Consider the following 15,641-nt stretch of genomic DNA (forward strand, 5'->3'; position numbering starts at 1 on the left):
AAATTAGACGATTTACAAAAAAATGTGTATAATTTTAATTTTTACCCATTAGAAAGAATTTTTGTTGTAGAAAAAGGTTCAATAACTAAATCGTTACCCATATATATATATAAATATATATATACTAGATAGATGTTACGTGTCAAGTCACGTATGTTAATTTTATTTTAGTTTTTATTTTTTTTAATATCATAATTTGAAAATTAATAATATTCAATGTAGTAATAATCATTGAAATTTGAAAGCATAATAGTGATTTAAATAAAAAAAAATAATTACTATTATACTTTGTAATAGTAATTAAAAAAATTATTATTCGTCCTAAATTTATCTTCGGAATTAATGAAAATGCTCACCTGGTTAAACTATCAAAACATTCAAATTTAATTTAAAATAATATTTAAAATTTAACTAATTCTAAATATCAAAATTTGAAAATAATTTTTAATAAAAAAAATAAACAATATGAACAAATTTATTATTAATTGCACCACTTAAGGTGGATTAATTATATTTATGTTTAAATGTTGACCTTTTACGTGGCAACATCTAATAATTTGTTATTTTTTTTTTATTTAGAAAAAAAAGTTACCCAATAATTTCTCATAAATCAAGAATTCTGTTATATAACCACATTTTATATAAAATAGATATAAACACGAGAAACTCGTTAGATTCCTTTGTCTTATTTTTTGCAGGTATATATTGACTCTTCAAGAGCTCCAAATTCCAGGTAAACAATGCAAAAACCAAATTTACTTCTTATTATTTTTCCATATGAAAAAGGTGATGATCAAGATCAACCCTTATATGTATATACAAAAAGCACTATATAGTACGAAAAAATGGTCCCTCCTCCCCATAAATATTTACATAAATGCATGTGACTTTTCAATGTATGGATCTATAGGTTTACTTAATTTACACCACAAGAGATTTGTGGTTTATAATAAAATTTATGGCTCTCCAAAACAAACCAAGCCACCGTTAACATTTCAAAAGGTAATGACATCAAATAAATTAATTTAAACATTTTATCTATTTTGGTACATAAGAAAATTACTATCTTAAATTACTTAAATTAATTTTTTCAGAAAATTTCGAGTATTTTTTTCTTTTTTTTTTTATGAATAAGGAAATTGTATTGCTCAAACCTTCAAATTACATTTGTTTATGTACAAAAACTGAATACTATACATTATATTTAGCTACAAGAATGATTACAGATTTAACAACCATTGCTTATCCACTTCCTTTGTTTCGCTCGGTAGCACCCCCTGCAAGTCTCCTTTTGCTGTCATTTTGAACTCTGTTCACAATGACACGAATTCGCCATTGTTTTTTGTTCCAAAACACATCATCATGCTCTTTCGGGTTGCTGAAAAAGTCTTTATTTTGCTGATGCATTGCAGAAGTTTCTGCAATCCGATTGCTCTTGTTCCTCATTGCAGGATCCTGTTCAGTTCTGTTAGGCATTTCCTGCTGTATTCACAAGAAAAAAAAAATAATTGCTCTATTGTTTCTTTTTATTCCTTCCCACATAATTTTATTCCTTCCCACATAATTTCAATAATTTTAAATATTGAAACATTAACTGGATAAGATTATGAATTAATACAACCCCAGATTTGATAATTAGATTAGTACTATGATCTATGCAATTATTATTTTTTTTTCTAAGCTTTCAAATTACATTAAATTAGCTTTGGATCACTGGTCTTATTACATCAGAAAAATGTGTGGCAAAATGAGCTAAATGCAAACGAAAGGCGCAAATTTGTAATTATGATAGAAAAATCATATAAGTGTCATAATTTGAGAAGTAAAAATTCTATTTATTTTTAATTAAAAAAAAATATGCTTAATTAGAATTAAAATATATATTATATATACCTGCTGATTTCACTAAGCTCCTCTTTGTGCATGGATTGTAATAGATTGAAATCTAGCTTTGCAAGTTGTAGCAATACTTTGTTATGTGAGGCATCTTTTTCATATATCGAAATGAAATGCTTAGCATGAAGATTTACTAGGGTCTTTCTTAAGGGTCTCTCTAGGGCTTGAGATATTTCTTTTGACAAGAAATCATCGTCATCATAGTGATCTTTTGTCTTTGCCAAAAACTCAATCAAGTGTGTTGTTGTGAAAGCAAGTGCTTCATCAAGTATATTTTCTCCAACACAACTCAAGTGTGAAGCTTCATATAGGCTAAGCAAACCAAGAGTATCACTTACCAAATATTTTTTAAAGTTGCCATCTTCATCTTTGAATTTTTCAAATATATCTGCATGTATATATACATAATATATTAGATTAATATTACGTGCGATGCATGTATACTAATTAATTATATTTTAATTTTTATTTTAATTATTTTTAGTTATATATATAGTCTCATTTAATATAACATATATGTATAAATATTTACCAGAAGAAACCCTAAATCCATGTTGTCGTAGAAGTGTAAACCACAAGGAAACATCATGCAAATCTTCATCTTTGAGAAAATCATCACTATTGGTTTTGTTGTAGATTTGTTCTATCATATTTTCTATTTCACTTTCAAAATGATAGGACAATCCCAAACGTTCTACCACATCAATTAACTTCAATTGATTTTTCCAAGAATCATAATAAGCTGATGATGATGATGATTCTCCAAATATTTCTCTTCTAATCACTTCTTTCAATTTCTCAACCTTTTGTTGTTGACAATACTATATATAATGAACACATTAATTAAATATAATTATTAGTGATCTCTTCATAGTTATATATATATATATATATATATATATCCAATATTATATATACTATATAATATGCTTACCCAATCTTGTTCTGAGATGTTGTAATGTAAGAATTGTTCTCCCCAAATATGTGGATGAAATGTTTTTGTAGAACGAACAATTTTATATGGGTTTTCATTTGAATATGATGATGCTAAGATTTGAGTGGACATGATGATTAGGGTTATAGCTAGCTTGACTTATTGACTAGAAAATATTTATTGGAAGAGATGATCCAAATATTTGCAAATGACATTTATAGGGGAGTTTTCTGGCCCTACAATGCCAATAATGTATCTAATTTTTATTTTGGTTCCTAAGAAATTATAATTTTTAGGGTATATTTATTAAATTTTGTTAATAAATAAAATATATATTTTTTGTGTGCTTAAATAATTGAAATTTTTACATGAAAAATCCATTTTGCACAATTTATTACCAAAATACTCACACACGCGTATATCAACTTATTTACTTACAAAGTTGGTTTTATTACACAAATACCACTTAGTCATCATTCCATCCATCATCAATCAAATCCTACTCTCTTCCCTCTCTTTTTTTATTTTCTATCAATCAATCCATCATTTCACTCTCTTTTTTTCTTCTTTTCTTTTTATTTTTAATTTTATTTCACTTTTTAATTTTCAATAATTTTATTTTTAATGCCAGCAAAATAATTAAAGAACTTGAAGCAATAACTTTAAAGCAAGCTATTTTACCTTTCGTTTCATTCTTGTTTTTCTGAGATGAAGATGAGACGTGTAGAGGTTCGTCGATGACAATGTCGTCTGTATAAAGACAGTAGAGTGAGCCACATATAAAAAAGATGTCAAAGACGAAGACTTTTATTCCCTTTCTGATAATTTAAGGAAGAGATATAGGCGGAACCTAAATTGAGTTGTATGATTTCTTGGTCATCTGTCAGAGCTGTCGAAGGTTTTAAGAATGGAGGACTTGAAAATAAGGTCTCTAAATGTGCATGAATATTTTTATGAAGTCCACTAAGATCAGCATTGTGTTCCACTTTCTCTGCTTTTAAACCCTTCATTATACCACCCAAAATTCCAGGGGTAACAGCCTGCGGCAACAGAACAAATTATTAACAAATGAGATAAACAATCGAGCTTAGCAATATATTCTGCTACCTGTTTCTGAGTTGGAGAGAAATTGAGTGTGGCATCTACTGAAGCTGCAAGCACTTTATTATAAAGACAGGGCAAAGAATCTGGTATCCTACAAGACAAGCAAACTTTCTTATTATTGAAGTATTTTTTATGTGCTTCACTGTAAGTAAATAAAAAGAAAATAAAAATTGTGGGTATACATCGAATTATCAATAATAATAATAATAATAATAATGGTAGAGTTATAAAATTAATATTAGAAAGTATTAGGACAAACATGATTAAGATTTATGAGTGAAGGTGGCAAAGCTAATAGATTAGATTAACCTGGTCAGTCCCATTTTTATATCATCAATGGGTAACAATGAGATTTATCATGGATGTTGATGTTCAAAGAGTTTTTCCTGTATTTTAGTTTGTATTCAGTTGTTTTGTAGTTTTATTATAGTTTTGCTACTTGCATATGTTATTTCACTATAAAATTCATATGCAACTATTTGCACAAAACTTACTATGTATAACTACTATTTCTTAGTCCCCATCAAATTAAATTCTTGCATAATATATAAACTATCATAAAACGATAATGCAACTATAAGGCAACTATTTGCACTTGCATACAGTTGTTTTGTAGTTTTATTATAGTTTTGCTACTTGCATATGTTATTTCACTATAAAATTAATATACAACTATTTACACAAAACTTACTATGTATAACTACTATTTCTTAGTCCCCATCAAATTAAATTCTTGCATAATATATAAACTATCATAAAACGATAATGCAACTATAAGGCAACTATTTGCACTTGCATACAGTTGTTTTGTAGTTTTGTTATAGTTTTGCTACTTGCATATGTTATTTCACTATAAAATTAATATGCAACTATTTGCACAAAACTTACTATGTATAACTACTATTTCTTAGTCCCCATCAAATTAAATTCTTGCATAATATATAAACTATCATAAAACGATAATGCAACTATAAAGCAACCAAAACAAAAAATAAATCAAAATGCAACTGTATATAACGTAGATGTATTACTCATGAGGTTTTTTTAAAAAAATTTCACATCATACATTGTTTTGGATTTAGTGGGAGCTCCAGATCTGTTTGTTACAGATCTACATTTCATGAATATAGATTTCGATATTAGGGGGAGTTATTTTGATCGAATAAAATAGAAAACAAATGTGTAATTTCAGTTTCTTCACAAGCTTTTCCGATTTTTTTCGTCATTTTCAGTTTAGATCATTGCAGGTATTCTTTTCCAGTTGATTTTGCCAGAATTAATAGTTGTATTTTTCTCGTTTTGGTTTCATTTTGGTTGTTTTGCGGTTTTGCAACGAGCGCGTATTTTCATCTTTATGGTTCGCTCTGTACAGCTGAAGGCTTAGTGCATGTGGTATTTTTGTAAATATTTGTATGTGGACTGTATAAATGTTTAATGGGCCGGCCCAAAGTATTTTTGTAATTTTTTTTCCTTTTTTGTATTTTTTTGTTTTTTTCCCTAAATAATTAATTGAACTTAGAGTCCTATTTTTACCGTTTTGGAAAATATATGGTTTATTTTGTCATTTAACAAAATAGAGGGTATCTAATTGATAACTTTTGCAAAACACAGAGTCCAAAATAATATTTACTCTAAAAAATTTATCTTATAACTAAAAAGTTATCACTGAAAATAACTTTTATTTTATAGTGTGTGATTGTCTTTTTAATTTTTTTTGAAAACAATTCTACATTTTGAGTAGCTTTAACAATTTTGAGAACCACGTGTCAGTTGATATACCTTTTCTAAAAATTATCAATTATGTATCTTGAGAATTCTCGCATCACTAAAAATGACAGTACCATCAAGTTAGCCTCCCAAAAAACTAAAGTAATCTCTCCCAAAAAAAAAAAAGACATAAAATTTTCAATACCACTACACAACAAAATGTGATTATTGGTGGTAATTTGGAAATAGAGAATAGAATTAATTAGGACCACCGATAACAAACAAACCAACAAAATACACGTGACATATGTTTTCTCGTTACCAACAGCATCGTTATCACTTAAATCAATCACATATATAGATCAATCATTTTTCTAAACCATTACGTATCAATCGCGTTTTCCAAAGAGTTTGATTAATTCTTATATAGTTTTAGAGCACTCTCAATAAACATTGCTATTAATCACTAATCGTGCCTAGCACTTTCTGGACATATCTCATTACAATTGGTTAGCGATACTTTCTAAAAACAATTATATTAAATTATGTAGGACTCGATACTTAATTGAACTAATAACGATATTGACCATAGGAGGGTGCTACGCACCACTGGTGCCCTTTATCATTTCTCCTCTCAATAGCTTCTCTACTCTATTCTTTAATATACCTCACTAATTAAAACTCCACTTTTTCTATTTTAACTCACATATTTACATTATACCATACATCAGATTCTTTATATTTTTTTTCTATATCATTTAAATATTATATCTTCACATATATTTTATTAATAAAATAAAAAAAATACACAAATAAATAAAAAGAAGAATAAAAAATTAATCAAAGAAACAAAAAAGGAAAAAGAAAAAATATAAAATATGTTTACCTTTCCACTATTCATTGAGCTATATGTAAAGAAGAGTTTCTTGAAGTTTGGAAATATGTATAATAGCTAAGATTTTAAAGCATTTGATGAAGCTCAATTTTAAACTCTTAGCTATTTTATTTTACCTTTTAGCTATTATACCTCACTTGTTGTGAGTGCTCTTAGTTCCTATCACTAGCCAATATTAGTTGTTCTTTGCGCAATTATTTTTAATTTTTTTTAGTATTATAATTAAAAAATAATTATTTATTAATATATTAAATAGTAACTTAAAAAATAATCTAATATATAATAATAAAATTATATTATCTAATTACACATTATTATTAATAATTTTATTTAAATTAATATATAATAATTTTTTTTTAAGTTTATTCATCATACTATTAATTTTTTAAATTATTTACGATAGTTAAAAAATTCATTGGTGTGTTCTATTATTCATTTATTAAGAAGTTTAAAATTTAGAATTATAATTTACTTTTTTTTAAATGAATAAATATTAAATAGGGTAGCTAGAGAAAAAATAGTGTTATGATTATTTAAGCAAACACTATCCATAATGTATTTTTCTTACTTTTTTTATATACATATTCTAATCTTTTATCTCTCATTGTTTTGCCATTATTGTATCTCTCATTGTTTTGCCATTATTGTATCTCTCATTGTTATCATTATATCTCACCTGTTGTCATCATAATATCTCATCTGTTTTCATCACCACCGTATCTAAATGTCAATTGTAATCTCAAATTCAATCTCGAGTTTAAAATATTTTATTAACACATTTTTAAGATCTAAAAATGACTATAATAATCCTTCAATCATTCAACATAAAAGATACAAATTTAAGCTATCACTTGATGTGTTTAATACCTCTCTTATAAAATTAGAAACTTTTTATAAATTTAATCATACTCAATGACTCATAGCATTTATCTAATCACCAATCACTATTATGGGGTTAGGCTTAATTGCTATGAGTGTAATAGAATTAAAAACTTAAACTAATTAAATATAATTTTGTTACACTATATCACATCACTTTTTTTCCAATGTGTAATAAATAATTTACAAATTTAAATTATATAAATACTCATAATACAAAAATTCACAATAAAAACATAATTAATAATACATAAATAGTAAACTAATCGTTAGTCTAAAACCCATTCAACCTATATATTATTAACGATAGTATATTATATTACCATACATATACCTCATTATAGATATTTTTAATTCATACAAACTTACCATAACCAAATATTATTAACCTATATGTTAAGAATTAATAATTAGTTATAATATATAGATCATTAAGGATATTTTAATCATTAAACAGGAAACAAATAGAGGTATACATTTTTTTTTTAGAATAAGGAATTTCATTGAAATTATCAGGCCTCGGCCTGAACAATGTCACACAAGAAAGAAGGAGCATTCAGTTCATTATACGTACAACCTGACGATAAATAAGACGCCCTAGCAACACAATAGGCATCCTTATTTGCAGATCGATTAACAAAAGAGACAAGGACATTATTCAAACTAGATAAAATAGTACGACAGTCCTCGACTAACAAACCAAATTGGGATGGCATATGAACTGAGCTATTAATCGCTTGGACCACAACCAATGCATCAGACTCAATAACCACCGCACCCACCCTTTACGCTTTATCCAACTAAGCGCCTCCTTAATACCAATAACCTCAGCTATCTCTGCAGACACACAATCCCATCTACTCCCAGAAATAGCTTCAAGAAGCTTGCCATGACTATCACGAGCAACACAACCAAAACCAAACTTTTGGTGAGCCTCAAAAGTCGCACCATCGACATTCACCTTGACCGTAAAAATATCAGGTTTACGCCAACAATTACTTTTTGAAATGTCCCCTGTAGCAAATAACGCATTAGGAGACTCAAACTTTGTAATTTTCCATTGGCCAAGGACATGTTTTGCCGATTTTACCACCTCTAAAGCAGTCCGAGTTTTGTTTTGCCATTGCATTTCATTACGAGTATTCCAAATACTCCAACATAACATAGCAGCTTCACTAGCCACAACCTCACTGCCGGCAGCAAGAATGTCAAAAAACCAGCCACTGAAATCGGCTTGTGCACCAGTAGCTGACTGGTTTATAGCCAAAATCGCCAGCAAGAACGTGAGAAAGAACAGTCCACCAACACATGAAAAATTGTCTCCACATGCATATTACACAAAGGACAAAAGAGATCAACATTAACATGTTTAGACTGAAGTTGTACCTTAGTTGGAAGGCACCCAGAACAAGCTTTCCAAAGGAAATGGTGAACTTTAGAAGGAACGGGCAGCTGCCATAATTTCTTCCAGCAGTTGTCGTCTTGCATGAACAACCAATTCCCTCTCGATGATTGAAGGAACTTATAGGCACTTTTGACTGAGTAAAATCCCGAAGACTCCATATTCCAATACCAACCATCCATAGCCCGAGAATGACTAAGTTGTATGCTTCTAATCAAATTGATGTCCCGCTCATCAAACAAATCATTTAGAAGATCAACATCCCAAGACCGCTCCCCAACAATCATCAAACTAGAAACATGTTGATCAACTAGGCCCGGATTAGTGGACAAAACAAACGGGTTAGAATCATTAGGTAACCAAGGATCATGTAAAACACTAACCGAAGATCCATTAGCAATGGCTCTTCTAGCACCATTCTTTACAAGATCTTGAGCTGCCCAAATGCTTCTCCAAATGAAACTTGGGTTTTGTCTTAGCTCGGCATTAAGAAATGAACCATGTGGATAATACCTTGCTTTATAAATCTTTGCCACAAGAGTGTCCTCCATAGTAAGCAAACGCCAACCTTGCTTGCCCAAAAAAGAAAGATTATAATCACGAAGATCACGAAAGCCAAGACCACCAACATCTTTATGTTGACAAAGCTTCTTCCAACTAACCCAACTCACTCCCCTACTAGAGGAATTCAATTGGGATTTCCACCAAAACTTCGCCATCATCCCCTCAAGGCTCGAGCAGATTTCATGAGTCAAAAGAAAAACACTCATTGCATAATTTGGCAAAGCCTGAGCTACTGACTTAATCAAAACTTCTTTGCCAGCTTTAGACAAAAACTTAGTCTCCCAACTGAAAATTTTCTTCTTCATCTTTTCCTTCAAAAAGCCAAGAATGGCATTTTTATTTTTCCCCATGATGCATGGAAGACCCAAGTAAAAACTATCATCCGAAGCCGCATTCAATCGCATAAGACTACATAACCGATCACGCACAGCCACAGTAATATTTTTGCTAAAGAAAACAGAAGACTTAGCAAAATTTACCTGCTGTCCCGAAGCAAGCTCATATCTATGCAAAAGTCGCAGCACATGCTGAGCTTCATTCTCATTGGCCTTAAAAAATACGTAGCTATCATCCGCGAATAGCATATGAGACACCACAGCTGGGGCACCCCGAGCCACTCGACATCCAGTCAACCAATGTTGCCGCTCATAATACTTCAACAACAACGAGAGACCCTCCGCACAAATCAAAAACAAATAAGGAGACAATGGATCTCCTTGTCGCAACCCTCTGCTTGGAGTAATAGGCCCCCCTAGAATGACCTCCATGAGTAATATTATAAGAAACCGAAGTCACACAGGACATAATCAAGTGAACCCAATGGTGGTGAAAGCCCATTCGAATCAACATATTCTCAATAAAATTCCACTCGACTCTATCATAAGCTTTACTCATGTCAAGCTTAATAGCCATAAATCCCTCCTTCCCAACTCTCTTCCTTTTCAGATAGTGCATAATCTCAAAAGCAACCATAATATTGTTCGATATTAATCGGCCCGGGAGAAAAACACTTTGATGGTTTGAGATCACCACAGGCAAGACATCCTTAAACCGATTTGCCAACACCTTTGAAATAATCTTATAAAGCACATTACATAAAGATATAGGGCGCAAATCTGTCATAGACTCTGGATGTTTTTTCTTAGGAATAAGCACAATGTTGGTATGATTTAACTCTCTTGGAAAAGAACCAACTACAAAAAAATTCTTAACAAGAGTGATAATATCATTACCTACGGTGCTCCAACATTTTTGATAAAATTCCAGTGTCATTCCATCAGGTCCCGGAGATTTATCCGGATGCATTTGGAAAAGAGCACGACGAACCTCATCATCCGAAATCGGTTCCAACAATCTGTTGTTATGTTCACTTGTCACGGTCGAAGCAACACATTGAAGAACATCAATATCATCCACGACAGTAGCAGTAAACAATGCAGAAAAATATTCCACCATGACCGAAGGAAGCCTCCCTTTCCAATCAAGCCAAACACCATCTGAATCTTTCAACTTCTGTATTGAGTTTCTGCGTCTTCTAGCAGTAGCCGAAGCATGAAAATATTTGGAGTTACTATCCCCTTCACGCAACCAAAGTTGCTTGCTTCTCTACTTCCAAAAAATCTCACGCTGCAGTAACACTTTATTCAAGTTAGCAGAAGCAGTTTTGTAGTTTTCTATGGACACCCCATCACGGCCCCGCTTCCATCTTTGCACTTCCAACTTACATTCTTTAATTCTTTTGGGAAAATTCCCTGAGTAGTCCTTTCCCCAACTCCAAAGCACTTCACCACAGGTCTTAATCTTACCAATAATACCATTCGGTTCTTCATTCCTCCAACAACTCTTAACAATCTCAAAAAGCAAAGGTTCTTTCAACTAAGAGTTTTCAAAGCGAAACACTTGATTCCTAGCAACCACCACTTCATTAAATAACACCAAATTCAAGGGAGTATGATCTGAAGTACACACCTCTAAATTAAAAAGTTTGGCTAAAGGAAAGAAATTTAACCAAGCTTGGTTCACCAATGCTCGATCAATTCGAACCTCCACCCACTCCAGCTTACCACGACTACGCTCCCAAGTGTATGGGTAGCCATACAACTCAAGATCATGTAAACCACAATCCACCAAAGTATCATTGAAGCCCTCCACTAACCACCTCAGATAAGGATTACCACCTTTTTTGTCGACTTGGGAAGTAACATTGTTAAGATCACCTATAATACACCAAGGTAAACTAGACTTACTTTTCAGCTCCCTAATTAAATCCCAAGTTCTTTTTCGTAAATTCCTATTCGGCTCACCATACAATCCTGTCAACCTCCAATGACCTTGATCAAAACCACAAATTACTACATCAATATAGGACACCCCATACTCCAAAACTTGAACATCCTCCTCATCTTTCCACAAAAGAGCAACCCCTCCACTCTTCCCCTGACAATCAATCGCAAGTGCACCCTCAAACCCAATTGCCACACGTACCCGTTCCATCAATTCTTTCTTAGCAATAGTTTCACACAAAAATAAAAAACTGGGCTTCTTTTGGACCACAAGATCCTTCAAGAATTGTTGAGCCCATGGGTTCCCAAGCCCATGGCAATTCCAAGAGATAATACTCATGATGATGGGTGGGCCTGCATACCAAGGCCCACTTGTGATTCGTTTTTTGACCCAACAAGCCCATCAATTCCACTAACCACCTTAGCCGAACCTGCCTCATCACCAAGAACGACAACTTCCCTCCCAGTACGCCTTCTTTTACTGTCCAGCAACATAACCAAATCCTCCTCATCAGATGCCATTGATTGAGCATCTCCATCCCCACTAGGCTGTCGAAATACCTTCCCACTTTCCTTAAATATTTCCTTCTTTTTATTCCTTCCTAAATTCATGGGATTATATGATCACCACCATGGTCAACACAATCAACATCCATGATTTTTGGGGAAGCATTAACATCAGTACCGGCGCCTCGACCAGCAGCTGCTCCGCCATCCTCGTTCCCAGTCCGAAGCAACTGAGAACCAACCAAATAATTTTTCCTTCTCAAGTCCGCACGCATAGCAGCACCATACGGCTTGGCCAATTGCTCAATTGGCTGATCAAATCGTTTTGGACAAGAACGATCTGAATGTCCAATAATTCCACAAACAAAGCAAAAGGTTGGAAGATGTTCATATTTAAAATTTGCCCAAATCCATTCTCCATTCTCCTTACAAAGTTTCATCCTTCTCCTTAAACGTTTTTCAATGCCTACCATCATACGAACACATAAATATTCTCGCCAAATACCATTAAAATTCTTCGGATCAGATTTTACAAACGTACCAATATAGCTACCAGCACTCCGAACTACCCTCTCCAACATGAAACCAGATTTCAGATCATGAATCTAAACCTAGAAGTCGATCTTATGTAGTGGCACTATCTTAGGATCTTCTCCCTTCTTCAGTCTATGAAACACAAGAGGACATCTATTAAATGTCCAAGGGCTGCCATCTATAATGGTTTGAACATCCAATTCATGAAAAAACTGGAAGAGGTATCTATTCGGGCCTAATTCTTTGATAAATACACCCTTACCCCGCTGCCATAGTGAGGCCATTAAGTGCCTCATCGCATCAAAATCCACCGCCCTTCCCGTAAGAAATTTCCCCACCAAACACCACCTATCATCAAATAATGTTTCTTCAGCCTCATCATCCCCCCAATCAAAATTCCTTCCTCCTCATCATCCAGACTTATCTGGGCATACTGCTCATTCAAATCAAAAGTATGTTGACTACTAGAAGCCATGAGAATCAAACGACAACAAAACAACCTTAAAAACGTGAGAGAACTTTTACCAACATGTCATACGACAAGACTTTTTTTTAGATCGAGTTATTATTATATTCCTTGCAATTTAAGTTTCAGAGATGTGAGGTATACATTTTATATCAATTAATATTTATGAAGTTAATAAAATAATAAAAAATTTAATGAGTAAACAAATAATATTAATTGGAGAGATTTTAGAGTACAATGTCATTGGCTCATATCTCTCTTTTATATATAGATTAATCAATTTTATAGTAGTATTTAGTATTTAATATAGAGTCTAATTACAAAATAATTCTACATGGGCTAATTTTGTATTAGTTAAGGGATTATTTCAAAAATACACAAAAACAATAAAAAATTTACAAAAATATAATTATATGAAATTTTAAATATTTTTACAATTTTTAAAATACTACATACACGTTGTTGATTATCACAATCGATATACCTAGAGTTACCCATTGAAAACAAAAGCAGAAGCCTCTCGCTTTACATTCGATACATCAAATTGCAAATTATCTAACCAAAGAACTTTCTCATCAACGATATTACTTCCTCCTTGACAAGCTCAAAGTGAAGGAAGTACCCTCTCATTTGAGGGGTGGTGTTAAGATATATGCCTCGTTACTTTCTCTAATTACTCTATTTTTAGTTAATTAGTGGTAATAAGTAATTAGTTGGTGTCAGTGTGCACTACAAAAAACTGCAGTGACAACTTTTTAGTCACAACATAATTTTTTTGTGGCTAAATGTGACTTTTAGTTACAACAAAATGTTACTTGTGACTAAAATATAGTATTTAGTTACAAGTTGTCATTAATTTAATTTTAGTCACAACAAGTATTGTGACTAAAATACATTTAGTCACAACCAATTGTAATTTTTGTGACTAATATATTTAGCCACGAACATTTTAATCACAACATAAAAATAATAATTTCTAATTAGTTACAATTTTTTTACTTTTAGTCACATGTTTTGTTGTGACTAAAAGTAAGATTTTTTGTAGTGGTGGTCCTTCCACTGAATTGTTTCTATTATACCTTTTTTTTCTCTTGCTTTGTTGTCCACGCTTGCATCAGGTGAGGTGACAAGTATCCCTGTCCATAGTAATCGTTCAAGGCCTCATTGCCTTTATATAATGAATTGTCTCCTCAATACTCACCTTCTTGAATTGAGTTTTTACCATTTTACACTATCTTTGGTAGGAGGGGAAGTGGAGGGATGGAGAGGAGAGGAGGGAAAGAGATGGGAGGACATAACATATCTCTTTATTTAGCAAGAGGGATTAATGAGAGAAAGATGTGAGAAGATAACAAATCTATTAAAATCCCCTTCTCTCTTCAATTGTTGTAAATTACAAAAATACCCTCAACAAATATTATTAAAAATTAATTATAAGGATAAAATTATAATTTAATTTATAAATTAGTAAGCATCTATTCTTCAATCATTCATTCCTTCCTATCAAAATAACATAAAAAAGATTATTACTTTTCTCTCTCTCTTATATTCTCTATTCTTCATCAATTCTAGCCATCCATACTCTTCTTCTTTCCTACCAATTAATAATTCTTCTTTCCAATACTAGCCTTAGTGAATGATTCATTCACTTTTCAAACTAAATATAATTATTTTTATTTTTTTTGAAACACAAACTAAATATAATTAGGACCACCCAAAACAAACAAACAAACAAAATACATGTGTTATGTTTTGTGGTATCTTCTTATCCTCCAAACATTGGTATATATTTAACAAGGGACCATTGGAGAGAGAGAGAGACATGTCCACATATCAACCACTTTTCTAAACATGTATCTATCAATCACGTTTCTAAAAGAGTTTCCTTTCTATCTCTTTATAACTATATTAGGTGGTGTTTGGTTTGATGTAATGTAATGGTAATGGTAATAGTAATGATAATGTAATGGAATAAGAATCGTAATAAAAATTAATTACAATGTTTGGTTTGTAATTGGAATGAACATTGTAATCAAAATTATATATTATGTTTAATTTAGTATAAAAATATAATGGAATAAAATGTATATTGACTAAAATAACCTTATTACTTTTATTATAAATTTATAACATATTAAAAAAAAATTCAACATTACTGTTTTGGCGGCTGTAATCTATAATATTTGGCTCAACAGGAATAGATGTATTTTCAGCAATTATTCTAGTTCTGTTGGTAGTTTAGTTGATGATGTAAAAAATTCTGTTAAGTACAGATTACAACTTGTAAATAGGAAAAACTTGTCTAAGCAGGAGAGAGACTACCTATTGAGATTACAAAATAGGTAAGTGTCGTGTTGGTCTTGGCTGAGTTGTTAGGGGCGGTGTTTGCTCTTGCTATCTGATGTATTTTGCTCTGTTGATTATTGAAGTTTTTTTTCTTGATTAAAAAAAAAAGTAACATAGACTTTGAC

The 15,641-nt window shown here is 31.5% G+C and overlaps 2 protein-coding genes across 6 annotated transcripts in view; one reads left to right on the plus strand and one right to left on the minus strand.

The window, feature by feature from the left end:
- LOC115695574 (germacrene-A synthase-like) overlaps positions 1 to 15,641 on the plus strand; it is an 84,100-nt gene that overhangs the window by 41,567 nt on the left and 26,892 nt on the right. The window lies entirely within an intron of this gene.
- LOC115715212 (alpha-humulene synthase-like) lies at positions 1,007 to 4,562 on the minus strand. Of its 5 annotated transcripts, none has more exons than XM_061117818.1 (6): positions 3,938 to 4,144; positions 3,681 to 3,870; positions 3,512 to 3,580; positions 2,429 to 2,717; positions 1,894 to 2,284; positions 1,007 to 1,479 (listed from the first exon to the last, which is right to left on the minus strand). In XM_061117818.1, exons 3-6 carry the CDS (start codon positions 3,521 to 3,523, stop codon positions 1,443 to 1,445), a joined length of 729 nt encoding a protein of 242 aa, XP_060973801.1. In that variant the 5' UTR covers positions 3,524 to 3,580; positions 3,681 to 3,870; positions 3,938 to 4,144; the 3' UTR covers positions 1,007 to 1,442. The 5 variants fall into 5 exon arrangements, with proteins under 5 accessions (XP_060973801.1, XP_060973799.1, XP_060973800.1 ...); XM_061117816.1 differs by having other exon boundaries at positions 1,007 to 1,482; positions 3,938 to 4,135; XM_061117817.1 differs by having other exon boundaries at positions 3,681 to 4,562.

This window comes from Cannabis sativa, chromosome 6, assembly GCF_029168945.1.
Source record: "Cannabis sativa cultivar Pink pepper isolate KNU-18-1 chromosome 6, ASM2916894v1, whole genome shotgun sequence".
Classification (NCBI taxonomy): Eukaryota; Viridiplantae; Streptophyta; class Magnoliopsida; order Rosales; family Cannabaceae; genus Cannabis; species Cannabis sativa.

Bases quoted from the DNA above. Each gene is read 5' to 3' on its own strand.
- LOC115715212 (XM_061117814.1), bottom strand. From the start codon at position 2,962: ATGTCCACTCAAATCTTAGCATCATCATATTCAAATGAAAACCCATAT. The intron at 2,718-2,830 runs GTAAGCATATTA...CATTATATATAG, and splicing joins ACATCTCAGAACAAGATTGG to TATTGTCAACAACAAAAGGT. The intron at 1,483-1,893 runs GTATATATAATA...TTGTGAATACAG, and splicing joins GAGCTTAGTGAAATCAGCAG to CAGGAAATGCCTAACAGAAC.